The sequence below is a fragment of the Colius striatus genome, chromosome 16 (assembly GCF_028858725.1).
Source record: "Colius striatus isolate bColStr4 chromosome 16, bColStr4.1.hap1, whole genome shotgun sequence".
Lineage (NCBI taxonomy): Eukaryota > Metazoa > Chordata > Aves > Coliiformes > Coliidae > Colius > Colius striatus.
Window position 1 is genome coordinate 5,149,625 of NC_084774.1, and position 27,059 is coordinate 5,176,683.

At 45.9% G+C, this 27,059-nt stretch overlaps 3 protein-coding genes across 9 annotated transcripts in view; all 3 read right to left on the reverse strand.

The window, feature by feature from the left end:
* Positions 1–655: 655 nt before the first annotated feature.
* On the reverse strand, positions 656–8,262 carry LOC133626967 (dynein light chain roadblock-type 1-like). 5 transcript variants are annotated; one of them, XR_009819864.1, is made up of 6 exons: positions 8,150–8,262; positions 5,476–5,551; positions 3,874–4,041; positions 2,998–3,099; positions 1,574–1,661; positions 656–1,287 (listed from the first exon to the last, which is right to left on the reverse strand). XR_009819864.1 is itself a non-coding variant. In XM_062009406.1 (4 exons), the coding sequence occupies exons 1-4, from the start codon at positions 8,150–8,152 to the stop codon at positions 3,056–3,058; spliced, it is 291 nt and encodes a 96-aa protein (XP_061865390.1). In that variant the 5' UTR covers positions 8,153–8,261; the 3' UTR covers positions 2,933–3,055. The 5 variants fall into 5 exon arrangements, 1 of the variants encoding a protein (XP_061865390.1); XR_009819863.1 differs by having other exon boundaries at positions 656–1,337; XR_009819862.1 differs by having other exon boundaries at positions 656–1,473.
* A 3,277-nt stretch (positions 8,263–11,539) lies between these two features.
* Positions 11,540–15,911, reverse strand: LOC133626957 (dynein light chain roadblock-type 1-like). The gene is made up of 4 exons (XM_062009333.1): positions 15,794–15,911; positions 14,192–14,267; positions 12,573–12,740; positions 11,540–11,706 (listed from the first exon to the last, which is right to left on the reverse strand). The coding sequence occupies exons 1-4, from the start codon at positions 15,794–15,796 to the stop codon at positions 11,663–11,665; spliced, it is 291 nt and encodes a 96-aa protein (XP_061865317.1). The 5' UTR covers positions 15,797–15,911; the 3' UTR covers positions 11,540–11,662.
* A 2,880-nt stretch (positions 15,912–18,791) lies between these two features.
* The window catches only part of ITCH (itchy E3 ubiquitin protein ligase), a 55,529-nt gene continuing 47,261 nt past the window's right edge, over positions 18,792–27,059 (reverse strand). For 2 of the 3 annotated variants that reach the window (XM_062008801.1, XM_062008802.1), the window contains 6 exons: positions 25,512–25,652; positions 23,659–23,779; positions 22,853–22,957; positions 22,533–22,629; positions 22,097–22,169; positions 18,792–21,438 (listed from right to left, as the gene is read on the reverse strand). In XM_062008801.1, the coding sequence (XP_061864785.1) occupies positions 21,339–21,438; positions 22,097–22,169; positions 22,533–22,629; positions 22,853–22,957; positions 23,659–23,779; positions 25,512–25,652 (637 nt within the window). In that variant the 3' untranslated portion in view covers positions 18,792–21,338. Of the gene's footprint in view, positions 21,439–22,096; positions 22,170–22,532; positions 22,630–22,852; positions 22,958–23,658; positions 23,780–24,209; positions 24,338–25,511; positions 25,653–27,059 lie in introns of those variants that run through there. The other variant, XR_009819827.1, reaches the window with a different exon arrangement.

Consider the following 27,059-nt stretch of genomic DNA (forward strand, 5'->3'; position numbering starts at 1 on the left):
GCCGCTAACGAAGGCAAGAGATAACCGAGCACGGCTGGTTACCAGGAAGACATCACGCTTTATTCCGAGGCTGGCCCTAAACATCAGCAGCTCGCTGCAACGGCAAGCACAGGGGCTGCTACAGCGGCAGCGGGAACGCTGTAACAGCAGCCTTGGGCACGCCTCCTGCAGCCTCAGCTCAAGCAGCCTCAGCTGCCGCTGCTGCCTGCCGGTAGCGAACGCTGATGCCGCGACGCAGCCTTGCGGGACTGCGCCCTGGCACTTCAGAGCATGAGTGTATCTGAGCTGCCACAGCAGACAAACCTGCACCTAAACCAACCTCACCGAGATTATCTGGTATTTTGCATTCCCACAGCTCCCTCTATCATTTCTCAACTGACAAGCCTGCTGTTCCCCTGCTGCATTCAGAGGCAGATCTAGGCTGAAAGACCACAGCACAACTGCAAATAGGGCACAGCCTCTTTCTGGAGCTACTGTAAAGGAATCAAAACCCAACTGCAACCAAAATGTCGTTTCCTGAGGAACCACGGTTAACATCCCTGCTGAACGTGTGCCACAATCAAAGCTGTGCTCTGCCAAAGCAATTTATGGCAAACTGGCGTGAGGCACAAGTGAACAGAAAATGTTAAAGGATTGAGTACAAACATGGTAAAAAGAAGAAAGACACAAAAGATGCATTTATTAACAGACTGCTCCAATTATTAAAAGGGTCACCAATTGAAAGAAAAACATGTGTAACCACAATTGAACAAATTCTTGTAGAGTTTACCCAAGAAAGGAAGCAACTGCTGTCACAGCCGACATCATGGGTTCTGCTTTGATCAAGCAGGAGCAGTAGTTGAATACAAACTGGAAAGGAATTGTCAGCTCCTCAGACTGACTTTTACAGGCAGAGACATTAATTTTCAATGTATTTTCTGGTCCTTTTAACCAGAAGGAAAAAGGAAGGAAAAGCAGCAATGTTGAACTGGCAGGCTGGACAACTTTACAGACCGCACCCTCAGGCAATGGACTTTTTACCACTGCTATAAAGTGATAACCCTTCTTTAGTGAGAGGCAGGAGTTTCTAACGTAGTGATCTGATCCCCGATTTCATCCACACAGACCTCACTGCAGGACTGGGGCTGTAATTCCATAGAAGATTATTCATTCACGTGGAGTGGGGAGAAGACACTGGCTCACAAGAGCCCTGGAGCTTCTCAGCATGTTCATGGACTTACAAGAATGAGACGTGGACCAAGGAAATTTTCATTCCAATGCAGCAGGTATGTGCTGGTGGACAGCAAACTAAACATGAGCCAGAAACGTGCCCTCGTGGGCAAGAAGCCAATGGCATCCTGAGGTATCAAGAAGAGTGTGGGCAGCAGGTCAAAGGAGGTTCTGCTCCCCCTCTACTCTGCCCCCTGTCCGGTTCTGGGCTCCTCAGCTCAAGAGAGACAGGGAACTGCTGGTGGCTGCAGGGCCACCAAGATGCTGAGGGGATGGAACATTTCTCTATGTGAGGAGGAAAAGCTGTGGGACCTGGGATTGTTCAGCCTGGAGAAGGCTGAGAGGGGATCTCATTAACACTTACAAGTATTTAAAAGGTGCATATCACGAGGATGGGGCCAGTTGTTTTTTCTGTGGTGCCCAGTGACAGGACGAGTCATAATGGTCAAAAGCTGGAACAAAAAAAACCCACTTAAACATAATATGCCTTAGCTCATATACTTCTGCCCACAGACACAGCAGTCAGGAGCAATCCCTGACCAGCACAGGAACCAGCATCCACACAAAAAAAAACCCAGCATCCACACAAAAGTGCTGTTACTCAAAATTCTTTAAGTGCACAGCAGGTTCTGCCCGTAGGCTGTGCATCTCTGCTCAGGTGCCCTTTGGCAGAAATTCCTTTCCAGGCTGATAAAACACTTCTATCATAAGGAGTCTGAGGCCAATGTGAGGAGGCTGAAGCACAGCAGGCAGCTTCCCTGCCTGAGAGCCGCCCTCCTCTGTGAGACCAGGGACTGGGGAAGGCCCCAGTGCGGTGCTGCAGCAGGTCCAGTGTTGGGCCACCTCAGGATTCAAATAGAAGGCAGCACAAGGCAGTATACATCACCCCTGGACTTGGGCTGTGATGTCCTGCACATCCTTAAGACTCTTCAGTAAGAGTCAGAGTTGTGTCTGTAACACACATGACAAGTTCTTGAGCTCTGCATGCAACGATGAGCCTCTTTCAAGGCTACAAAAATAACCAAAATAACCATTTTGGAGGAATTAGATGACAATTTTGTCCTTCATGGTCATCAATAAACTAATTACTAACATGAAATTGGCTCTTGAATTGTGCTAGTATGAGAGCTCCAAGAGGCGCTCTCAATGACCTTCCTTAGCCACAATACTTCTCTGTGAAATAAAAAGGAAGTGGTAGGAAAATGCTCCAACATTCAAAGCACTTACAAGTACCCTGCACATACACTTCAGACTAAATCCTTGTTTAAAAAAGCAACAAATGAGTAAACACAGTCCTAGGAAGGTTCTGAAGAAATACTTAGTCAACCAGGAGAATAATCAAAACCTTCAGAAGGAAAACACAGAAGAGAAAAACCAGTCACTGGTGACACTTTTTCATTTGATCCAGCCAGACTTTTTCAAAGTAACTTGTAAAACCAAGAGAATAAGATAGAACTACAGGACAGGCAAGTTTCATATTTACAGTCGTTAAAAAGAAAGAGTCTAAAAGCATATCTCAAGCAATGGTGATAGAAGGATGGAAACATACAGAGTAACATTTTTTAGAACATTATTAGAGTTTTATTGTATTATCTTCTTATTTAGAGATTTTGTTGCAATTTTACTGCCTGATTCTAATTTACCAGCTCTTCCTCAAAATGAGTTGTGATTAAAAAAACCAAAAGTGCCACTTTGTCTGTTTGTAAACAACAAAAACACCTGCTTTTGTTTTTCCAGACTTTATTGAAGCAACATAGCAAAGTTAATACTAATGCTCTATTTTCTTACCATTAAATAAAAAGAGGACAGTCAGGCAAAGGGAAAAAAACAGACCAAGTCAGTGTAATCACTCAGGTCTATTCTGGATGACGATCAGCAAGTAGTCGTTTTCTGGAGAAAAGAAAGAAAAAAGCTTTCACTGCTTGTTATTTGTCCACAGCAACAGTAAATTTCAACAGCTTTTCAGATCTCACTGATACACTGCAGGAACTGGAGATTTCTGACATGCATTCTCAATGAGCATTACAGGCCTGGCTCAGTATGTGCCTAGGAAATGGCAGTAAAGGGCACGTGCAATGACTCAGGGTTTGTGTGCAGCTGTAAGGTGAACAGCATCCAACCAGAGCTGCCTTCTGTACAGAACAAAGGGAAAGAACAAGAGGCCACAGTGCTGGTTTACAGGAAAATACAATATTTCAGTTGAAAATCAAGGAGCTCTGGGGGAAACTGAGAGACAGAAGAGGTGAAATCAGAGTGGAGAAAACAAGCACACAACTTTTCATCCTCTCCTGTGCATCCCAGTGTAAGCTGATGGAGGGGAACCTGCTTTAGCAGGGGGTTGGGTTGGATGAGCTCTGCAGGGCCCTTCCAATCCCCACCACTCTGGGATTCTGTGATTTCTTCCCATTCCACAATTTGATGAAATACTGAGGACATTTCCCGAGGAGAAGGTTGCTGCTGCTATATTCTGTGCCTCACAACTGCAGACACAATATGCTCTCTTACTTTTCTCTGAACTGGAACTGAGCTGGAGAAAGCAAATCAGCTCCTTGACAAAGACGACTTAAGACAACACAAACAGAAGCTGTGGGCAGAAGTCTTCTCTCAGGCTGACAAGAAAAGAATTGTGCTGGATTCCCTGCTGCCTGCTTTCAGCCCACACACCTGTTCCAAGCATGACCTCGTTTTTCTTGGAGCGGATCCGCAGGAAGGTGAGGTCGTTCTGGGGGTCGATGTCTCGCACAGCGCTCCGCGCCTGCGTGACGATGCTGCCCATCAGCCCGGCGTACTGAATCGTGGTGGAGTTGTCCATAGTGCTTCTAATAGGAGTACCTGCAAGAAACAGGTATGGCACTCTATGAGACAGCATGAATCACTGACAAAACTCCAGAACTGACTCTGCCTTGGCCATCATCAGGTCTGACTGCAGTGGCTATTTGACCTAAGCAGATGTTGTCACACATCAGGGATCAGGAGTGGTCTTTTTAAAGGCTTTAAAGAAAAACACAAACAGAATAAGGTGTGGAAAGGCTAAGATCTGGAGCCACAGGTGTAGGTGAGAACAACTGTTTCTCTCTAGCAGCATTAGTGCTCTATCTTTGCTTTTTCATTGATTTGTTTATTGATGAGATTTGCAAATATAAATGAATAAGAACAAAAATACCTGGGGAGGAGAGGGGCCATATCAATGGTTCCACTTTGTTCTTGTGACTGGGGAAAGCTTTTCTTATCAGAAAGGCTCCTGAACATCACAGCTAGAGGATATTCAAGTTACCTAGGCTGGGATAGCATTGATTATGGAGGACACCAGCAGCTGCATCACACAGTTACAAAGCTGAGGCTCCAACATTTAGCCCTATTGCAGGGTTAAAGCAATAGCTGCTGCAGTTCTGCAAGGTCCCTGGGTAAATTCCTGTGCACCAGCCAAGAGGGCAGACACACCTGCGCTGTTTGGACAGAACTTTCCCTTGCTTATACTTCTGCTACCCATTTTCCCACAAGAAGTCAGTCAAAATGCAGCTCAGGTGGCAAAATGCTGCAGCAGCCAACCACCAAACACTGTCATGGCAGAAAAACTGCTGCAGGTGTATCCTCAAATAAGGGCAGCTTCAGCCTGGAAAGTACAATCATTACCTGCTGCCATGAAAAAGCAGGGAGCAGGAACACAAGCTGCATGTGAGTACACAACAAGCTGATCTTCAATATATTCATACAGAGCTACCTTGTCCAAGGAAAATGGCTAAGCAATATTCCATTTAAATTGATCATCACACAATTTTAAGAGGCTGGGCTGCTCACAGTGTATTTGGAATGCTCTGACCAAGTCTGCTCTGGTTTTTGGACCCCTCAAGGACTCCAAAACAGAAACAATTAGCTTCTGAACCTCATGAAGCCACAAGCACAAGAGCGCTGCGAAGCCAAGCCAGCAGCGTTCTGGACGTGCACAGCAGCAAAGTACACAGCTGTCAGGACAGCTTTTAGTGCTGCTGACAAAGGCTTTGACAGAACACAATCTCAAACATTGACATAACTCAAACATCTCTAAGCATCTGCAATTTATTTTCATTTCTTTCCTAAAATTATGAAGCTTCCAGAAAAGCACAAATGGGAATGCCTTGTAGCCTAACTACTGTCTGTCTGCTTTGGCTACAGGAAAACCTTTTCTAAAGGCAGGCTGTAATCCAAAGGCAGGTAGTACAATCAGCAGCCCTTAAAGTGTATGTTTAGGGTAAGTTACACCTCAGAAAACCAAGACTGGCACAGTACCTTCAGAATTAACAACAATTAACCCTTCCACTCCTTGATGGCTCTGAATTCGCTTCAGTGTTTCTTCCACCTCAGCCTGCAAACAGAAAGATCACCAATCAACAGATGAAAGCTGTCGTTTGCCTTCACCAAATCTTTGTGATAATTTGTCTGAAAATAAAGCTGCACAATGAAAATAAAGCTGCACAATGATGAAAACACACACAGAATTTAAGGAAAAAGTAGAAAAGTATAAATTCTGTGTGCAGGGACCAACTTCCCTTTAGCAAATGCACGCTAAGAGTAACTGGGAATAAGAAAAGTGAGGGGAAAGACAATGAATACGTGCTATGTGTTTAAAACTCTGATTCATGCTGGGATAGCTACAAGATTCCAATGTCTGACAGTAATTTGCAACTCTGTGAAATCAACTTGAAATAAATAAAGGAAAAAGGGAAGCTGAAGGCCAAGACAGCTGTCTCTGTCTTCTCTGTAACAATCACAATTCCATAAGAGCTTTCAAAGCCTTCTACAAAACTCCCATTGCTATGAGACATCAATCCAAATTTAACCATGGGCTCTCTAACAGGGTCATAAAACCTCAGCACCTTTTCCACACTGGGGTGAATATTTGGTGTTTTTTATTTCCGTTAAAGGAAACACAAACAGGCAACATCTTTCAGATCCTGTAAGACAAGGGTCCCACGGAAAGGGTCTGGGGGAAAACCGGAATCACCTGAACTTGAGGAAAGCGAGACCTACATGGGGCATTTGGCCAACATGCCTTAGTTCCTTAGCCACAGCAGTGAACGACCCTCTCTCCACTTCTGCCCCACAGCAAAGCAGCACAGTTATAAGGCCTGTTCCCTGGAAAGAGGAATTGTTCTGACAAAAGAACAGGGCCTCACAACAAGCTTTCTGCAGAGTGAAAATGTTTTGGAGTTAACAGGAACTGTTGCTGTCAGGGATGGTTCCACTTGAGATGGTCTCTACAAACAGTTTTTCTGCCTTACCCAGCACAGAAAGATTTTTTTCAACACAGAAAGATCTTTTCAACAAAGCTCTTGATTATTTCTGAATGCTGGACTGTTTGCAAATGGAAGACAAAGGAAACAAAGAACAAATTACAGGGAGTACAAATGCTTCTTGTATTAAAGGTTTGGCAGGAATAACCCTCGCTGTGTTCCAGCTCACCCTCAGGTATCCGAGGGGCTGGAGGTGGCTGGGCTTGGATTCTGAGTGATACCCAATTCAGTTCATTCAGTGCATCAAACTGTCACGACTGTGGGTGCACAAACAGCACAAAGCATCTTCAGTACAGGCACGTCCTCACCCAGCACAGTCACACTGCAGGATCTGGGTCATGTTCAAAGAGGACTCTCACAGCAGATTAACATATAGCGCAGTGTATTGAAGCAGCATTTGCCAGTGGTAAACACACTGTCTGCAAAAGTATGTGCAAACGTTAAGAATGCGACTAACGTGGCCGGACACAAACGTGTTACAACATGGAATGACTCTACAGAGGTTTCTAAGCTCCCCTGGAAAGCACTCGCTACAGCTCTTGGAATCTCATCCAAGCTTTAACTGCCAGGTTCACCTAAAAACTACGTCTTAGTGGACCACTTTAATTTTCTGTCTAAAACCTCTGCCAGCATTCAGTTCTTCAGAAATTTTTCCACATATTTTCAAAGAACTACAGGATGCTTTGGGTTGGAAGGGGCCTCTAAAGATCATCCAGCAAAACCCCTCGCTAAAGCAGGTTCCCCTCCATCAGCGGGCACAGGAACATGTCTAGGTGGGTTTGGAAACCTCACGAGGAGCCTCCACACCCTCCCTGGGCAGCCTGGGCCAGGGCTCCCTCACATGAACAGTAAAATAGCTTTTTCTTATGTTTAAATGGAAATTCTTGTGTTCCAGCTTCTTTCCATTACCCCTTGTCCTGTCACCAGATACAATAGAAAAAAAGTGCTGCCCCAACCTCCTGACACCCACCCTTTAGATATTTGTAAACGCTAATGAGATCCCCCGCTGTCTTCTCTATCTGGACTAAATGTTGACCCCTGATATAATGATTATGTATTAGCCAACGACACATTTGAACAGGAAGCAACCTCCAATAGAGTTATGGTGAAATAAACACGCTGTAGGTTCCCCAGAACATCAAACAGACAGTTGTCTTAAAATTGCCCTTTCCCTGATCTCTTTCAGGTGCAGGAATTGTAACCTACTAAGTAAGAAACGCAAAGGTTTCTCTCTGAGCCTCTCTAGCCCACCGCACGGCACAGGTCAGTGCTCGACAGACTTAATGGAAGGCTTACGGAAACCACCAACACCAATTTTGGGCCAGACGCCCGCGGCCCTGGTCACCAGCAAACGCTGTGCCACAGCAGCGGCCTCCGAGCGGCGTGCGAGCACCGGCGAGACGCGGCACCCCGGCCAAAACCCCTCCGCCATCACCGGCCCCACCCGCGCGTCCCCAGCACCGGCACCGGGCCCGCGGCGAACCGGGGCCGTGAAGGGAAACCAGACGGAAACCGGCTCTGGCGTCCATCGCGGCCTCGGCGGCCCTGGGCCCGGCGCTGTCCGCACCGCTGGGCGGGGACTCGCGGCAACGCCGACGCCAGCGTTCCCCACGGCGGATTCCCCCGGGCGGCCCCGCTCGCACCCCGCGCCCCGCCGCGGCCTCACGCACCATGTCGAGCCGCCGGAGCCGAAACCGCCGCCGGAGCCGGAGCCGAAACCGCCGCCGGAGCCCCCGCAGCCGCCGCCTCCTCGAGCGCCCCCTCACGCAGCGCGCGCAGCCCGGAAGCGCCCCTCAGGGCCGCCCCGCCCCGGCCGTTGCTTCCGGCGGCGGCCGAGTCGCGGTTCCGGGGCGGGATCGTCGGAGCTTCAGCGCTCCCTTAACGGCGGCGGCAGAGCTGGTAGCGCCCGGAGTGAACGCTTCGGCTGCTCCCGGAGCCGCCGGGAGGCGCGGGGCAGAGCAGGCTGCGGCAAAGCCTGCCTACACAGCAGACGTGTCTCAGTGTCTACAGCCAGGCCCAGCACATGAAAGCAAAGGGTTACTGTCAGATTTTACCCCCATGCACCCAGGTCAAAGATGCTCTGCTGCAGGCGTGCCAAGGCACACACTGGCTCACAGCACATCACCCTGTCACCGCTAACGGCCCATCACATCATGGGACAAGCAGCACTTGGTGCCCTGAACACACCTTGTCTCAACCCGCTGACATCTCCCAGCTGCTCCCTTTTTCACGGCTTCAACAAACAGAAACGCAGACATTCTATTCGGGAGAGACAAACACAAGGCAGATGAACAACCAGGAGAAATTCATGGAGAAACAGCTGTCACAAACACAAGAAGGGAGAAAATGTGTGTTGAGGAAAGCAGAATCCTCAGCACTGGGTGGCAGACTGCCTTGTAAACAATCGCTTCCTGCTCCTGTTGTGTAATGATTCCAATACGAAAACAAGCTGTATTTACTTTCTCCAACTGAGCAATTCCAGCCCTGACCCAAAGCAACTGCGAGGGCTGCCAGGCCTCCTCCTCCCCCTCTTCCCCCTGGCTGAGCTCTGCAGACCAGTCAGCTGAGAGAGCAAAAGGCCAGGGGAAAGTACACAGAAACAAGGAGCACTCGCAGTTGCCGGCACCAAACTCCTTCACCCGCCCTCTCTCCCTCTTGGGCTATTTTAATCCTGCTTTCTTGCAACTACTCTGAGCCTCCGATGTTGTTTTCCTTCTGGCTCGTACAAACTCTGAGCAACGTGCAAAGGCAAACCCAACTCCTCCTGACCACTTCTAAGCTGATCCTCACCCATTTAACCGCAGGGAGTTTCTAAGGGCTTCATTTAGGACTTTACTGCCTTTAACAGGCAGCTGAGGAGAACACAGCAGAGTCCCAAGCAAAGTATCCTGGGGCACACAGACCTCATCTTGTACTTGTTTGTGCACGTTCCCTGGGCCCAGTCGCTGGGGCAGGTGAAGGCTGGGTAAAGCATTCAAGGCCAGAAGGGTTATGCCAAGAAACCACCAAATATTTACAGTTTCCAAGACAACAGCAAGGGGCTGGATCAGCAGCTCGATTCTAAAACTCACCTAAGGAAACACGTCCTCACCCGTGTTTAGACGGTAGCTGACACACAACGAGACCCCGTTCTGCATGCACACACTAATTTCAGCGTTATTCAGGCAGCAAAGCACAACTTGGGACGTAACCTGCCAGAAACGGGCACCTCTCCCCACACCAGCTGGCAAAGCTCAAGAGAAACAGCGGTTGATGTTTCACACGGTTCCACTATCGGCCGGGCAGGCGAATCTGGCCATTCCTCCGGCGGCCTCCCTGTCATTTGATTTGCCCACCAGGGACGTTCAGCGAAGGGGTGGCGATGATGTCAGGATTAGCTGCTCTGGATCTCAAGCACAACTAGGAGAGGGCACATCACATTCTTAGAACAACACCAACACTCAAGCTACTGAGACAGGGAGCGGGGAGGGCAGGTGTTGAGCAGCTCAGCGTGCTGTGCCCGTCAGAAGCGTAAACGCTGCACCCAGGGCGATGCCACCCCAGCTCTTCGGACGGACGCACCCGACGTGACCCGGGCGGGCGACGGCTCCGCAAACAGGGCGCAACCACAGAGCAGCTGCCCTTCTGCCCACGCTCCCGCGGAACAAACGCGTTATTCCGTGCTTTGTGAAAAATGGAGGCTCGCTCGCTCTCCATCCCGCCGAGGGACAAGCGCCCCAGCCGCCGCCACAGCGCGCAGGCGACCGCTCCGCTGAACGGCGACGCGCTTCGGGGCTCGGCAGCGGCCCCGCGGAGCAGCCGCGGGGCTCCGAGCAGCTCCCCGAGCCCGGCCGGGCGCGACTCGCCCTCGGCTCCGCGCCCGTTCCCCCGCGGCCCCGGGCGGGGGTCGCTGCCGCGCTGACATCACCGCGCGCCGCCGCCCCCCCCCGCGGCCCGGCCGGGCGCGGCGGAACCCTGCCGGGGGCATCTCCCCCGGGCTCGGGACGGTGCAGGGCGCGGGGACCCCCCGGCCCCCCGGGCGCGGCTCACCGAAGGGGCGGCGCTGCTTGAAGGGCCGGTCCGAGGGCATGGCGGCCAGGGCGGCGGGGCCGGGCGCGGCGGCTCCGTGTGGCGGCGCGGCCTGCGCTGGGCTGCGGCGGAGCGGCGGCGACGTCACCGCTCCACGCCCCGGGGGCGGGGCCGGGCCGGGCCGAGGCGGCGGGGCCGGGCCGGGGCCGCACCGGCCGGGCGGGAGCGGCGGGGTCGGGGGGCGGCGAGGCCCCTCGGGCAGCTCAGCTCCGGCGGGACCGGCCCCGGTGAAGAGCTGCCCCCGCGCAGCTGCTGCGCGCCGCCGCCGGCGGAAGGTCGTTTCCAGCCGCTAACGAAGGCAAGAAATAACCGAGCACGGCTGGTTACCAGGAAGACATCACGCTTTATTCCGAGGCTGGCCCTAAACATCAGCAGCTCGCTGCAACGGCAAGCACAGGGGCTGCTACAGCGGCAGCGGGAACGCTGTAACAGCAGCCTTGGGCACGCCTCCTGCAGCCTCAGCTCAAGCAGCCTCAGCTGCCGCTGCTGCCTGCCGGTAGCGAACGCTGATGCCGCGACGCAGCCTTGCGGGACTGCGCCCTGGCACTTCAGAGCATGAGTGTATCTGAGCTGCCACAGCAGACAAACCTGCACCTAAACCAACCTCACCCAGATTATCTGGTATTTTGCATTCCCACAGATCCTTCTATCATTTCACAACTGACAAGCCTGCTGTTCCCCTGCTGCATTCAGAGGCAGATCTAGGCTGAAAGACCACAGCACGACTGCAAATAGGGCACGGCCTCTTTCTGGAGCAACTGTAAAGGAATCAAAACCCAACTGCAACCAGAATGTCGTGACAGAAGCATGGAAACATACAGAGTAACATTTTTTAGAACATTATTAGAGTTTTATTGTATTATCCTCTTATTTAGAGATTCTGTTGCAATTTTACTGCCTGATTCTAATTTACCAAATTCCTCAAAATGAGTTGTGATAAAAAAAACCCAAAAGTGCCACTTTTTCTGTTTGTAAACAACAAAAACACCTGCTTTTGTTTTTCCAGACTTTATTGAAGCAACATAGCAAAGTTAATACTAATGCTCTATTTTCTTACCATTAAATAAAAAGAGGACAGTCAGGCAAAGGGAAAAAAACAGACCAAGTCAGTGTAATCACTCGGTTGGATTCTGGATGACGATCAGCAAGTAGTCGTTTTCTGGAGAAAAGAAAGAAAAAAGCTTTCACTGCTTGTTATTTGTCCACAGCAACAGTAAATTTCAACAGCTTTTCAGATCTCACTGATACACTGCAGGAATTGGAGCGTCCTGACCTGCATTCCCAATGAGCATTACAGGCCTGGCCTATCAGATCACTTCCTTTTGTGTGTCTTGCTGGGAAAAAGTCTCAGCTTTGGAAAGCATATGTTCCCAAGCCAGCTGAATTTAACTCAGTTTGTGCCTAGGAAATGGCAGTAAAGGGCACGTGCAATGACTCAGGGTTTGTGTGCAGCTGTAAGGTGAACGGCATCCAACCAGAGCTGCCTTCTGTACAGAACAAAGGGAAAGAACAAGAGGCCACAGTGCTGGTTTACAGGAAAATACAATATTTCAGTTGAAAATCAAGGAGCTCTGGGGGAAACTGAGAGACAGAAGAGGTGAAATCAGAGTGGAGAAAACAAGCACACAACTATTCCTCCTCTCCTGTGCATCCCAGTGTAAGCTGATGGAGGGGAACCTGCTTTAGCAGGGGGTTGGGCTGGATGAGCTCTGCAGGGCCCTTCCAATCCCCACCACTCTGGGATTCTGTGATTTCTTCCCATTCCACAATTTGATGAAATACTGAGGACATTTCCTGAGGAGAAGGTTGCTGCTGCTATACTCTGTGCCTCACAACTGCAGACACAATATGCTCTCTTACTTTGCTCTGAACTGGAACTGAGCTGCAGAAAGCAAATCAGCTCCTTAGCAAAGAAGATTTAAGGCAACACAAACAGAAGCTGCGGGCAGAACTTTTCTCTCAGGCTGACAAGAAAAGAATTGTGCTGGATTCCCTGCTGCCTGCTTTCAGCCCACACACTTTTACCTGTTGCAACCATGATCTCGTTTTTATGGGAGCGGATCCGCAGGAAGGTGAGGTCGTTCTGGGGGTCGATGTCTCGCACAGCGCTCCGCGCCTGCGTGACGATGCTGCCCATCAGCCCGGCGTACTGAATCGTGGTGGAGTTGTCCATAGTGCTTCTAATAGGAATACCTGCAAGAAACAGGTATGGCATTCTATGAGACAGCATGAGTCACTGACAAAACTCCAGAACTGACTCTGCCTTGGCCATCATCAGGTCTGACTGCAGTGGCTATTTGACCTAAGCAGATGTTGTCACACACCAGGGATCAGGAGTGGTCTTTTTAAAGGCTTTAAAGAAAAACACAAACAGAATAAGGTGTGGAAAGGCTAAGATCTGGAGCCACAGGTGTAGGCGAGAACAACTGTTTCTCTCTAGCAGCATTAGTGCTCTATCTTTGCTTTTTCATTGATTTGTTTATTGATGAGATTTGCAAATATAAATGAATAAGAACCAAAATACCTGGGGAGGAGAGGGGCCATATCAATGGTTCCACTTTGTTCTTGTGACTGGGGAAAGCTTTTCTTATCAGAAAGGCTCCTGAACATCACAGCTAGAGGATATTCAAGTAACCTAGGCTGGGACAGCGTTGATTATGGAGGACACCAGCAGCTGCATCACACAGTTACAAAGCTGAGGCTCCAACATTTAGCCCTATTGCAGGGCTAAAAAATAGCTGATGCAGTTCTGCAAGGTCCCTGGGTAAATTCCTGTGCACCAGCCAAGAGGGCAGACACACCTGCGCTGTTTGGCCAGAACCTTCCCTTGCTTATACTTCTGCTACCCATCAGATATGTTTTCCCACAAAAAGTCAGCCAAAATGCAGCTCAGGTGGCAAAATGCTGCAGCACCCAACCACCAAACACTGTCCTGGCAGAAAAACTGCTGCAGGTGTATCCTCAAATAAGGGCAGCTTCAGCCTGCAAAGTACAATCATTACCTGCTGCCATGAAAAAGCAGGGAGCAGGAACACAAGCTGCATGTGAGTACACAACAAGCTGATCTTCAATGTATTCATACAGAGCTACCTTGTCCAAGGAAAATGGCTAAGCAATATTCCATTTAAATTGATCATCACACAATTTTAAGAGGCTGGGCTGCTCACAGTGTATTTGGAATGCTCTGACCAAGTCTGCTCTGGTTTTCTGCACCCCTCAAGGACTCCAAAACAGAAACAATTAGCTTCTGAACCTCATGAAGCCACGAGCACAAGAGCGCTGCGAAGCCAAGCCAGCAGCGTTCTGGACGTGCACAGCAGCAAAGCACACAGCTGTCAGGACAGCTTTTAGTGCTGCTGACAAAGGCTTTGACAGAACACAGTCTCAAACACTGACATAACTCAAACATCTCTAAGCTTCTGCAATTTATTTTCATTTCTTTCCTAAAATGATGAAGCTTGCAGAAAAGCACAAATGGGAATGCAGCTTTCTCTTGTAGCCTAACTACTGACTGTCTGCTTTGGCTACAGGAAAACCTTTTCTAAAGGCAGGCTGTAATCCAAAGGCAGGTAGTACAATCAGCAGCCCTTAAAGTGTATGTTTAGGGTAAGTTACACCTCAGAAAACCAAGACTGGCACAGTACCTTCAGAATTAACAACAATGATCCCCTGCACTCCTTTCTGGCTCTGAATTCGCTTCAACGTTTCTTCCACCTCAGCCTGCAAACAGAAAGATCACCAATCAACAGATGAAAGCTGCCGTTTGCCTTCACCAAAGCTTTGTAATAATTTGTCTGAAAATAAAGCTGCACAATGAAAATAAAGCTGAACAATGAAAATAAAGCTGCACAATGAAAATAAAGCTGCACAATGATGAAAACATACACAGAATTTAAGGAAAAAGTAGAAAAGTATAAATTCTGTGTGCAGGGACCAACTTCCCTTTAGCAAATGCATGCTAAGAGTAACTGGGAATAAGAAAAGTGAGGGGAAAGACAATGAATACGTGCTATGTGTTTAGAACTCTGATTCGTGCTGGGATAGGACTCTCACAGCAGATTAACATATAGCGCAGTGTATTGAAGCAGCAATTGCCAGTGGTAAACACACTGTCTGCAAAAGTATGTGCAAACGTTACGAATGCGACTAACGTGGCCGGACACAAACGTGTTACAACATGGAATGACTCTACGGAGGTTTCTAAGCTCCCCTGGGAAGCACTCACTACAGCTCTTGGAATCTCATCCAAGCTTTAACTGCCAGGTTCACCTAAAAACTACGTCTTAGTGGACCACTTTAATTTTCTGTCTAAAACCTCTGTCAGTATTCAGTTCTTCAGAAATTTTTCCACATATTTTCAAAGAACTACAGGATGCTTTGGGTTGGAAGGGGCCTCTAAAGATCATCCAGCCCAACCCCTCGCTAAAGCAGGTTCCCCTCCATCAGCGGGCACAGGAACATGTCCAGGTGGGTTTGGAAACCTCCTGAGGAGCCTCCACACCCTCCCTGGGCAGCCTGTGCCAGGGCTCCCTCACATGAACAGTAAAATAGCTTTTTCTTATGTTCAAAGGGAACTTCTTCCTTATGTTTAAATGGAAATTCTTGTGTTCCAGCTTCTTTCCATTACCCCTTGTCCTGTCACCAGATACAATAGAAAAAAAGTGCTGCCCCAACCTCCTGACACCCACCCTTTAGATATGGGTTCCCCAGAACATCAAACAGACAGTTGTCTTAAAATTGCCCTTTCCCTGATCTCTTTCAGGTGCAGGAACTGTAACCTACTAAGTAAGAAACGCAAAGGTTTCTCTCTGAACCTCTCTAGCCCACCGCACGGCACGCGTCAGTGCTCGACAGACTTAATGGAAGGCTTATGGAAACCACCAACAACAATTTCGGGCCAGACGCCCGCGGCCCTGGTCACCAGCAAACGCTGTGCCACAGCAGCGGCCTCCGAGCGGCGTGCGAGCACCGGCGAGACGCGGCACCCCGGCCAAAACCCCTCCGCCATCACCGGCCCCACCCGCGCGTCCCCAGCACCGGCACCGGGCCCGCGGCGAACCGGGGCCGTGAAAGGAAACCAGACGGAAACCGGCTCTGGCGTCCATCGCGGCCTCGGCGGCCCTGGGCCCGGCGCTGTCCGCACCGCTGGGCGGGGACTCGCGGCAACGCCGACGCCAGCGTTCCCCACGGCGGATTCCCCCGGGCGGCCCCGCTCGCACCCCGCGCCCCGCCGCGGCCTCACGCACCATGTCGAGCCGCCGGAGCCGAAACCGCCGCCGGAGCCGGAGCCGAAACCGCCGCCGGAGCCCCCGCAGCCGCCGCCTCCTCGAGCGCCCCCTCACGCGGCGCGCGCAGCCCGGAAGCGCCCCTCAGGGCCGCCCCGCCCCGGCCGTTGCTTCCGGCGGCGGCCGCGTCGCGGTTCCGGGGCGGGATCGTCGGAGCTTCAGCGCTCCCTTAACGGCGGCGGCAGAGCTGGTAGCGCCCGGAGTGAACGCTTCGGCTGCTCCCGGAGCCGCCGGGAGGCGCGGGGCAGAGCAGGCTGCGGCAGTGCCGGGGCAGGGCCCGCCTCGGCCCCGGGGCCCTCCCGGCTGCGGGTAGCGGGGCTTCTGGCCCTGGGAGGCTGCAAAGGTGAAACGCTTGGCCGGCCTTTGGAGGAATGGGGGAAGCCCCGTCCTCTGTATTCTCTCCACACACAACAATAGCTTTTCCCCTCTTCGGCTGGAGTCCGCTGCTCATAGTACGTTCGTCCCTGCACCCTTGTGACCCAGCCAGCCAAAAACTGACATTCAGCCAACACGCAGCTCCTTGCGGCAGTGACAGAAAGCAGGTAGTTACTGGGTAGAAGAGGAAACATCACTTCAGGAAGCTGCTTTCTTTGTGTTTTCCAAGATCCTCTGTAAACCAGGATCTGATGTAAGCTGATAAGCAATGTTGGTCCTTTACCTCTGGTAGGGACTACTCTCAGGTGAGAGGAGACACAAACCTGTCAGTTGAGCTGTGTTGTGGAGTTCAAAGGCTGAGGGTGGACATGGGGCCCGGCCTCTTCAGAGATTCAGGATCTCTGAATGCTGTATCAGGATCCAACAGATGCTGCTGTTTTCTAGGGCATATTTACAGCTTTGCAAACTAATTAATTTAAATTTTAATCTCCCCTCTTAGCCCAGCACTAAGTTTTAAAGCTTAGCTATGGAAAGATGTCCTACCATAGATTCAACTTCTCATTCCACCAGTGACTTAAGATTTGGTCAACAGATAAGCAGTTCTTTTAAAGTAAACAAACACTCCCACCCTTCCATGTAAAAACCCATCAGTAACCCCACCCAGGCCCAGTACTGACAGTAGCAACATCCTCCAGAAGAAAACAGTGAGGAATTACTGCAGTGGTGTGACCGAGTTGTACATCTGTCACACATTTCTCACTGCAGTTGTGTTTAGGAGGTTTTTGCCCCTTGTTAAAACACTTCAGACACATGTGAAATACCCTCATAGCTGTACTAACTTAAAACTACCCAAAGCAGTGTCAAATTTGGGGTTTACACAACTTACTAGCATGCTTTTAAGCGGTTTCATCCAAAGCACAGGAAGGAGCAATTCACAACTAACAGGCCATTTTTCTTGCCTGTATTAACTTGGCATAGGAAAGCATACTGGGAATCTGCTGCTACTGACAAAATGGTATTAAGCAAGCCCATGTGAACATCTGGAAAAGAAAGCCGAGTGAAAACCCAGCAGGAAGATGTGCAGCGAGGTCTTAGCAGAGGAGGAACAGTTTAGGGAACAATTGGATAAACTGGACATAAACAAGTCTGTGAGACCTGACGGGATGTACCCACGAGTGCTGGCAGTGCCACTGGAAAGCCAATCTCAATTATCTTTGAAAGGCCATGGTAATCAGGAGAGGTTCTGATGACAGGAACAAGTACCACACATCTTCCTTCAAGGAGGGGGATCAGTGATCAGTCTCATCAAAGCCTTTTTTCCCTCCTTCCTGTCACCCTGTAACTTGTAAACAGCAAACACAAACTGGCACAGTCATACCTCATTTTTGCTATCAGGCACAGGGAAAATGTTCAAGCTGTGGCTCCTGCAGAATCTTTCTCCAGTCCAGCTCCCTCAGAGTACCGGGCCACAGCAGCCTCACCAGCTCCACGGGGCAGCAACCCCACACCCAAGAACTCGGGAATTGTTGTACCTACAGTTGCTAACTAGTTCCCCCAAGGCAGCTGTGTCTGACATCTCATAAGGAGCTTCCAATGCAATCAGCAATGCAAGAAGTGGTCTCAGGAAAGAATCCTAAAGAACTTTGCTAGAAGGGCAAGTTCATGCAGTCTAAGCCCTCACCCCCAGAAGAGCAGAGGGACCATTTATTTGCACACAGGTGCTTTGTAACACGAAAGGAAGAACAATGAGACTAACAGCTCTTTAAGTAGTTTTATAAAAGTATTTGACTTACTGAGTACTGTTACAGTTACCTGAGTATTTGAAATTACAATGCAAGGAAATTTCAACAATGAATTTCAGTAGAGTATTTTACAATCCAGTGCTGCTGATCCCAGTTTATACACGAGTTCACTAGAGCACATATACACAAACAGTGATTCTTGAAGAAAATTAAAAGACACCACACGAAGGGGGCTGGAGATACCAATATAACAGAGCTGAGATTACAAATCCAGTGCAGCATGTAAAAAAATGCAAACAACAACAAAAAATAAACAAGTTTTTTCATTTTACTTTTCTCAGAGTTATTAAAAAAGCTTTTTTCTTAAGAAAAAAAACCCAGAAGCAACTGGATGACAAATCCACTTCCATCTAGAGCAGATGAAGACGTGACACATTTACTGTGCATTTCATGAGTATATTACCATTTCCTGAGCGACCCAGGACAATAAGGCTTTGAATTCTTATATCAGTGGCTCAGCATTTGATTTTCTCACATCATTCTCTTAAGGCAAAATTCTAAATGAAAGTTACTTTAACATTTGAAAATTAGGATCAACTGACAGTTGTGCATGAACATGTATGTCACATGGGTGCCACATTTGTGACATAGTATGCATTTGTGCAGCTCAGGTTATGTGAATCAGTTGAAGTGGTGGGAGATAAATTCATTAATCTCTGCTGAAAATCTTACTTGCAAGTTCAATTGATAACAACCTCTTATCTGGGATACCAGATGCCGTGGGTGGGCTCACCCACATATTGTTTTCACCCCGTAAAGAACAGAAAAGTGCCACCAGTGGCTCACGTCAATTCTTTTTTATTTCTACACAACGTGCTGTAAAAATGGAACAGTTTTGTTAGCATTCACAATGCTGAAAGTAAAATGCCTAAGCAATCTTAACCTCTGACTTCAGAAATATCGCCAATTTCACACAGTAAAGTTGCTTTACATTTGTTCAGCTTTGGCCAAATCCTGTCTTCCACAGATTTGCTTTTTCCCCTAAGGAATTTTTTACTTGCAGTATTTTAAAATTGTATCTGGTGCTTTGGGATATCCAGCCTCCTTTCCCCTACCCTAGTACAGCAGAAAAGACACATAAACATGCCATTTAAATTAAAGAAAGAAGAATGGAATAAGTGGAATCCCGGACTGCAAAAATATATACAAGCATTTACCTTTTTCCTGAACTAAACATTTCAACCATAAAAATATTAAACAGCCATACCCTATAGAACTAGGGCTAAGGCTATTTTAATTATAGCTATTCTTTATTTTAAAAATATAGGGCTGAAAGCCTTTTGGGTGATATTTATACATTAACAATGGTTCTAGGTTCCCTACATGAATCATAAAGCGTTATGCAGAACACAGACTATTTTTCATAGCTTAATCTTGCATTATCTTGCTTAATTTAATCTCTCTTGTAAATATGTTAGATAACTATATTTCGTTGTAAGAATTAATATAAACAGAAAATATTTATAAGGCTTTTCCTCTCCTCATGAGCTGTACATGTAATATAACCATCAAATGTTTTTAAGTCGGCAGAGTTTCCTTCTAGTAAAACCACGAAGTCAGGTTAATTCTCACTACCAATGAAACAGCAAGAAAGGGTCATTTCTTTACAATTAAAAACTCTTTTCCATGGCTTTCTTAGAAGATGCATGACAAAAGAATTAGTCACTCTAAAGTCTAATCATTCTGCATTACAATAAGCATTTATCACTTTGTATGACCTGAAAAACTCTCGAAGCCGGTTAAAAACTGTGGTGTCTTGGTTCTTCTTAGGCCTGAATCAGTTTTTCCCTCTCATAGTTTAGACAGAAAGGACAGCAGGAAAAAAAGATTCTTGTCAAGACTGTAAATTGGGTTTTTGCAGTTTCCCACTGTCCTGTCTCAGCTCTGGGATCTAGGTCTCATCCCAATGCTTTCAGCTGCAGTTATGAAGTGACATGTGCCATGTGCTATTTCAAGTGACCTGTCTCTTAATACAGCAAACAGCTCATCTCACTGGAGCTTGCTTTCCTCCCTTCAGACAGGGAAACAGCTGACCATTCCCAAAAAGTGCATTCAGTCTAAAGGAGCAGTAAAATGCAAAATGTTACTGTAAACCAGAAGGGAATTGAATATAAACAGATTCAAAAAGGAAGTAAAAGATGGTGTTAACCCAATAGGAATTCACTACAAAAGTTACTAGCTATAAGCAGCTGAGGGTGAATTAGCTTAAGACCTCCCCTGTCCCCCCAACCTTCCTTTCAGTCTTTATGGAACTATTTACTGATGCTTCAACTTTTCAAACATCTGTAATCCATGTCTGAACTTTCTAATCCTCTTAGATTAGATGCCTTAGTCAGTATCACAGATCATCAGCAAAAACTGTATTGTCATTTTCTGAAGCCAGTTGTTTTGTACCTCTTCGAGAACTCAATAACAGTCCTCAGAGCAAACTGACTGCAACATGTAAGAATAATACTGAGAATAATGTCCACTAACACTTTTGACAAGAAACGTCAGTCTGCAAATGGGAACCTAAATGGAATCAGTGCAATCCCAGGTGGTCTTGTCTTTTACAAAACAAGGGAAGTACCACAGTGCTAATATTGATTTAAAAGTAAAATGTGTTACAGAGAAAATGATCAGATTCTTCTGAGGGCACACCAAAATGTTCTAATAACTGAGCAGGTGTCTATTTTGCTGAAATGAGCAAAGACTGGGAAAACAACACAGCAAAGCTATGCCCTGCATTTGTGCCACAGTTTGACATCCCCTGAACAGCAGCTTGAGTCCAGCTGGCATGTGTGCAGACTCCAGGCGGGGAAAAAAAACCAGTCTGGCCACACTTGCATTAGAAAAAAAAGCTTCAGCAATGAATTTGCTCACAGCACGCAGAGGATGGTTACAAGCTGGCTCTAATAACACTGCTGTAAAGAGGCTTATGATGCTGCTGCAGCATTGCAGCTACCAATGAACTTCCCAGTGCATCAGTAGCAAAAAATGCTACTAAAAAGGAAAGACAAAACTATTGTTAAAAATCTGTCAGTCATTAAGGACACATTCTAATTAGTGAATGGTAAAAACAAAGCAGAGCCTCAAGCTGTATTAAACCTCTACTTAGGTCATAATTCATCTGTAGCCATATCTGATTGCTCTTTTGATTTCTGAAAGTGCTGAGTAGAAATCCAGAGTTAATGTGGATAAAACCTCAGGATAACATCCACTTACTTACACATTAGTATTGTTAAATAAATCCAAGTCAAGTCTACTTTACAATGAAGTGTGCAACAAGCAGAAGAAGTGAAGAACATACATCGTGTTGAGTTCACATTCTTCAAAGGTGCAAATTTTAGCTACTCTTGCCCAAATCCTTCTGTTTCTTCAATTGCGAACAACAGCTTTTCCTTCAATTGCTCATAATTCTTATAGGGTGGAAGGTCTAAGCGATTGAAACTGAAAAGGAAGAAAAAAAGTACTGAGAAAATAATTAAAGCATCACAAAAAAGTCACTGGGAAGATGGGTACTCAACTTTTTGCTGTTTAGACAGATACCTTGTGAAAAGCTGACTACCAACATAAATGAGAGCAGAAGTTACATTTCAAGCATTTGGACAGTGATAGTTCTCTAGAAATGCTGTGTGCTTGGTAAGAAATAACTTTACCTAGTTAGAGTCATCATTCGTATCTGAAATGTTAAATGTGTGTTTTTCCTGACCTGAGAAACCTGTGTGTTTTTATAGACCTGAGGAACTGAGTAGAAGCTCCCTCTTCTCCAGAGAAAAGGGAGTGTGAATGTGGCTCCTTTACTATCAAAACAGACTGCAGTGATAACAAGAGATGAATCCCAATTTTTTCAGATAGTACTGTTTATTACATTGAACTTTCAGTAACATTCAAATCTATGGAATTTACAATGGAACCTACTCCAGGCCACAAGACTTCTTCAGAAGTTCAGCTATTATTCAATAACAAAGCTTATTGGCATAACTTGGTGTTTGTTTTCACACAGTCTCAACCATTTAAGTACATCATCCATTGACTAAAATCTGCAAGTGTGTTGTTGCCAGCAAAACTAGAAGGGCAGCAGTATTCTGTTTGGTTATATACTTACCAGGTGTGACTTCTAGGTAACCAGTTTTCCTTTCCAACTTTTTCAATACAAAATTTTTGGGGTCCATTGCTCCCTGTAACAAATTCATATAAACAAGGCATAGGTCTAAATACCTTTGTATCAGTAGATAATCTGTTGCAAACTGAAGCACAAAAGGCTTAAACACAAGATTACTCTAACTCACACAGATATCTGTCTTTCAGCATACAACTCTCTAGATCAAAGTATGCATGTGGTGAAATGCGTAGAGCTGAAGTGATTTTGAAACTCAATACAACAGGTATAAATATTCCCTTCATCTCTTTTTCATAGCTCAAGTATATGCAGCACTCACAAAATAGCATTCAAGATACAATTCATAAAAATGTCCGTAAATACACAACTTGGGTTCTTTAAAAAACAAATCTAATGCATCAGAGGGATTATTAACACGTACCCATGAGGTCAGCAAATCCTCCCACTGGTAATCTGCATGTTCCAGTAACAAACTGCAGGAGTCTCATTCTCTTCTCATTATCTATTTCTTTCACAAACTGAAAAAAGAGTTATTGAAATAAATATTTAGGGATAGATTTGGTAGTCACATTTTCACATCACCATCATCCACAGATTAACAAATTACATGACTGTTATGGATAGCTGCATTATCAGAAATAATTTATATTTACACACTGCAGATCTGCTCAGTAATTGTAACTATTGTTTACCCAGCTGTGCTCTGTAACTTCTGCTCATTTGAGAAACAAATCAACAAACCTGCCAGAACCACACTATCTGTCTGCTGGTTCTGGTATAGTGCCTGTAGATGGTGTGTCTCTGCCAGTCATTCAAATCAATTTCTTGCATTCCACACAGAAGCACCTTTAGGGGAGAAAACATGGAAATTAACATGTGAGTACAGGTTATAACTTTCCTTCTGTGACTTCCTACATAGCAAAAGAGAACATCAACTGCACCCATACTTGGAAGCATCTGCAATGACAGTGTATTTGGTTTTCATTTTAAACTGTACCCAAAACTCCTGCACCAAGGAATGACTACTCATGGAGTGTATTTGGAGAGGCCATAAAAAATGGAGTAATTGATTGCATTTAGACATACAAGCCAGGAACTGCCCAGCCATACACTTCTCCACTTGGAACAGGATCTTTTGGTTTTAAGTTTTAATATTTTAAATTCAACAGATCCTTCAGAAAATGAAATTTAGAGAATGCTAAACCACCCAGAACCTAGTCCAGTCTGCATGTGATCATCCATTGCATATCTGGTTTTATCTCCCTTTCTGTCAACTTCGTCACTCCTTGAACACAGACAAATCAAACTGCTGAGGATTACACGAGCAATTTGACAATACATTTCTGCTGTCAGATTCTCACTTTAGAAACACCTAAGTAGGTTACAAAGAGCAAACTGAAGGGAAACACACTAATAAATAGAACTCCATAGTATTCCTCACATGCCCTGTAAACATGAGTTGTCAGCCTGAGTTCTGCTCACATACTTTAAGTATTTCATGTGTTAATGACCTGGATCTACCAATAAATAACCAAACAATCCTTTACCTCCAGTTCCTTAGCATCAAAATACTGCAAATACTGTTGTGGCAGAATTTCATTGAAGCCTTCAAAGAAAGCCTGTGTCTGCTCCTCAACTCCCCGGGAAAGTCTCCATTCTGCTACTAACCTGTAAAAGAAGACAAAGAAAGGTAACTTAAACAGCCTGTGCTAATGCAACTCCACATCTTCGTTAGCCTATTGAGATGAACTGTAAGCTAAGTTAAAACAAAAAGTCTGGAAAGTTCTGGGGATAGAGCATTGTACAATTTTATTAGTAACCTTTACTTTGTACAAACAATTGTGTTTTTTCTTTAAGTTAAAACCCTTTGTTTCCAACCATTGTGCTACGGAAGGTGTTTTAGACTCAAAGAGGAGGCAGCATCCATTCACTGATTATATTGATGACAGCACAGCAGTCCCCAGGCATTTGAAGAAAGAGAAAAAATGCAGAGCTATATTTGTCTGATATTCTCCCCAGAAATCTCAGTCATTATCCATGAAAAGGCAAAAACTAGGTCAAGTTGTACTGTTGAAGATAAGTAGGACTGCTAGCTTACCAAGAAATGACTATGTCCATTTGGAAAGTTCCATATTTGTTTCTGTTAATCATGAAACTTTGCTCTGTGGCAGAAACTCCACTCTCCATTAATAAAAGGGTGAAAAGCAGGCAGGAGACCCGAAGAACCTGAACCCAGGGAGAAGCAGATATTATGCTGAATTCAAGCCTAACCTGTCAGGAGAACTGGAGTCTAAAGGAGAGTCTAATGCCTATTTTCTGATTTCAATCCTAGAAACTTTGGTGATTTGAAGCAGGACTCAGAGTAAGACAAAAGAATATGAATGAAAGTGGAATTCAAGCTCTCCCTGGGTTCCTAGAAACTATAAGAGAACGGTTTTCTGCACATCTTCCCAATCTTCAACCCCAACGTTAACACTGCAAAACTGCAAAATGCCAGTCTGTTGCTCCTGGAAATAACAACCTTTTCTGTGAATCCCTGAAATGCCTTCAGATTACTCATGCAATAAAACCAAAATCCACTCCCTTCTCTCTCACTCCTTCCTGTGAAAGAAGCCTTCACAGAACACATCGTAAGGAAGAGAGGAAAACTCCTCTGACTTGGTTTATTTTGTGCTTGCAATGTGTGACTTTTTTTTTCTGCTAGCACATCCTCCAAGTTTGTGTGTTGAAGTTCACACCTTAAAGCAGAGCTTATGTACTGTTGCACATTGAGGAGGAAGGGGGTATATCAGGACAAACCATTTTCATTCTTTAATCACTCCTTTCCTCTTAACCATTTGCTTCAAAACATTCTGGTATTGCAAACAATATTAATGTATGACAATACAACTTAGGACATCATTCATAACACTGTCCTGTGATAAAGAGCAGCTCAGAAAAAAAATGGCAGCAATCCAAAGTATCCTTATAAAACGTGAATCACCACAAAAGCATCAAAAAAGTGTTCTTAAGCTTTAAAAAAGACCCAAATATAAATGGTTGGGTGTTGTATCAGGAGGCTACGAAGCAATGTAATTCCAACAATAAACACATGCAACAATTCCATGAAATACCTGACATTCACATCTGCTGTCACGTTGTTCTGCTGAACTTAAATATCTCTAGAAAAAAAGGGAACTTTGACTAATTGCAATCTTTGGGAAAAGTGCATTTAAAACCCTTATTTCTATCAATTTTCTTTCAAATACGCCATCGAAGCATTTGCCACATTGCCAACATCAGCAATTACTCGGGAGAATTTCAACAATGCTTCAGATGACAGTTTGATGATCTTTTATTCCTAAAACTAAAGAGAGAAAATGACAGATAAAAGTATTTTTAAATCTTCATTTTTTCTTACCTAATGTATTCTTCTTTGTTTTCTTCTGTGACTAGAATGTTGCTACCATTTGGCTTCAAATCGTGGCTTTTGATCTCACCTAGAATTTCTTTATCAACTGAGAAAAACATTTCCAAGCCACATTCTTCAATATCATTCTCTCTGAGGAAAAAAGAGTAATATTAAAAAACTGTGTCAAGACCTTGCACTCAGTAGAGGAGATGGGTATGAAGCTTAATGAATTCTCTTTAACTGCAGGATATTTATGGGACTATCTTGTAAGGATATACTAAAATGTCCCAAGTTCCTAAGTTAACAAAGTACAAATACTCCTGCTAAAGAGGAATATTCTTAGAAATTTCAGCACAGGAAGAATCTGTAGCCAACAAACATTGCTCAAGTACACTGCATGCTCTTTATAGGCATTAATAGCCAGGAGAGGAACAGGTTCAATATTGTAGATGTTGGTATGTGCTGCTGTAAAGTGAAACATCACCTGCATGTGCAGAGGTTTTCATGACCATTTTCCCCCAGAATAAAATGCAATATTAAGGTATTAGTTCTGAATGGTAACACAGAGATGTCAGTCTTGAAAATATCGCTGTGGTCTATCTAACAGTGCTTCTTCACTTCACCTCTCCAAAATACATGCTATCACATGAAATCTCAGATGAGGAGGGGTGATGAAATAAAAACATCTCTTCCTTTTAAAATGAAAGATACCTGGCTCTAGGTTTGAGCAGATGACCTCTAGAGGTCTCCTTCCAAACTCAGTGATTCTCTGACACTTTGAAAACTGTGGGAAGGAGGAAAAACAAATATCTGACAGGAGATGGACCAAGACATGCAAAACTACTGAGAGCTTCCTGCAATGTCACAAAAGTTGCTTTCGTTATGAGGAGCAAAATTATGTTTGCCCTGACAGACAGGGTGTTTTGCCCTACAAATGTGCAATCTTTTCCTTTGAGAGTTACTTCATCAGCATTACAGATAATCAGGCTAAACTATACTAAAGTGGACATTTGGGTCTCTGCTCAGGTCAATGTGCACCCCTCACAGGTCTGAAGGTTTTTCTCTGTAATTTTCACATTCTTAAGTGTTTTTTCAAAGGGGCAAAGACTTTGATGAACTCCAACCTGATTTTTTTTATCACTACAGAAATTGCTGCTGATATTTGGGTTGTAATTACCCTACAGATAGTCCTCAGAAAAAATGTTACAACCTTAAGTTTCCCTGTTGCTTTCCTCCTGTGGTTAAAAAAAAAATGAGGGGCAACCTCAAGGCCTGAGTGCAGATCAATTATTGCACATGTAGTCAGCACAGCTCAGTCATTACAAACCCTCATTTACAGAGTGAAATGTAACAGTTGTTCTTGAACAGTGAGTTCTGACTTTCTAGGTCTTTACTAAAGATGCAGTCTTCTCCTGTCTGACAAAATCTTTTATTAGGGACTGCTGGTACTCAAGAATTCAGTCCTGGCAGTTTTACACCAACAATCCCCTGGGTGGTATCTGGCAACACTACAAACTTTGAATTGAAGCTAAGGTGGCAAGGAAGTCTGTGATGTCT

What these genes read in the sequence shown, in the direction of transcription:
- LOC133626957 (XM_062009333.1), bottom strand. An exon ending in CATTGTTGTTAATTCTGAAG is followed by an intron (nt 12,741 to 14,191) that starts GTACTGTGCCAG and finishes TGTTTCTTGCAG; the next exon opens with GTATTCCTATTAGAAGCACT. An exon ending in CGAGATCATGGTTGCAACAG is followed by an intron (nt 11,707 to 12,572) that starts GTAAAAGTGTGT and finishes TCTTTTCTCCAG; the next exon opens with AAAACGACTACTTGCTGATC.
- LOC133626967 (XM_062009406.1), bottom strand. An exon ending in AATTGTTGTTAATTCTGAAG is followed by an intron (nt 4,042 to 5,475) that starts GTACTGTGCCAG and finishes TGTTTCTTGCAG; the next exon opens with GTACTCCTATTAGAAGCACT. An exon ending in CGAGGTCATGCTTGGAACAG is followed by an intron (nt 3,100 to 3,873) that starts GTGTGTGGGCTG and finishes TCTTTTCTCCAG; the next exon opens with AAAACGACTACTTGCTGATC.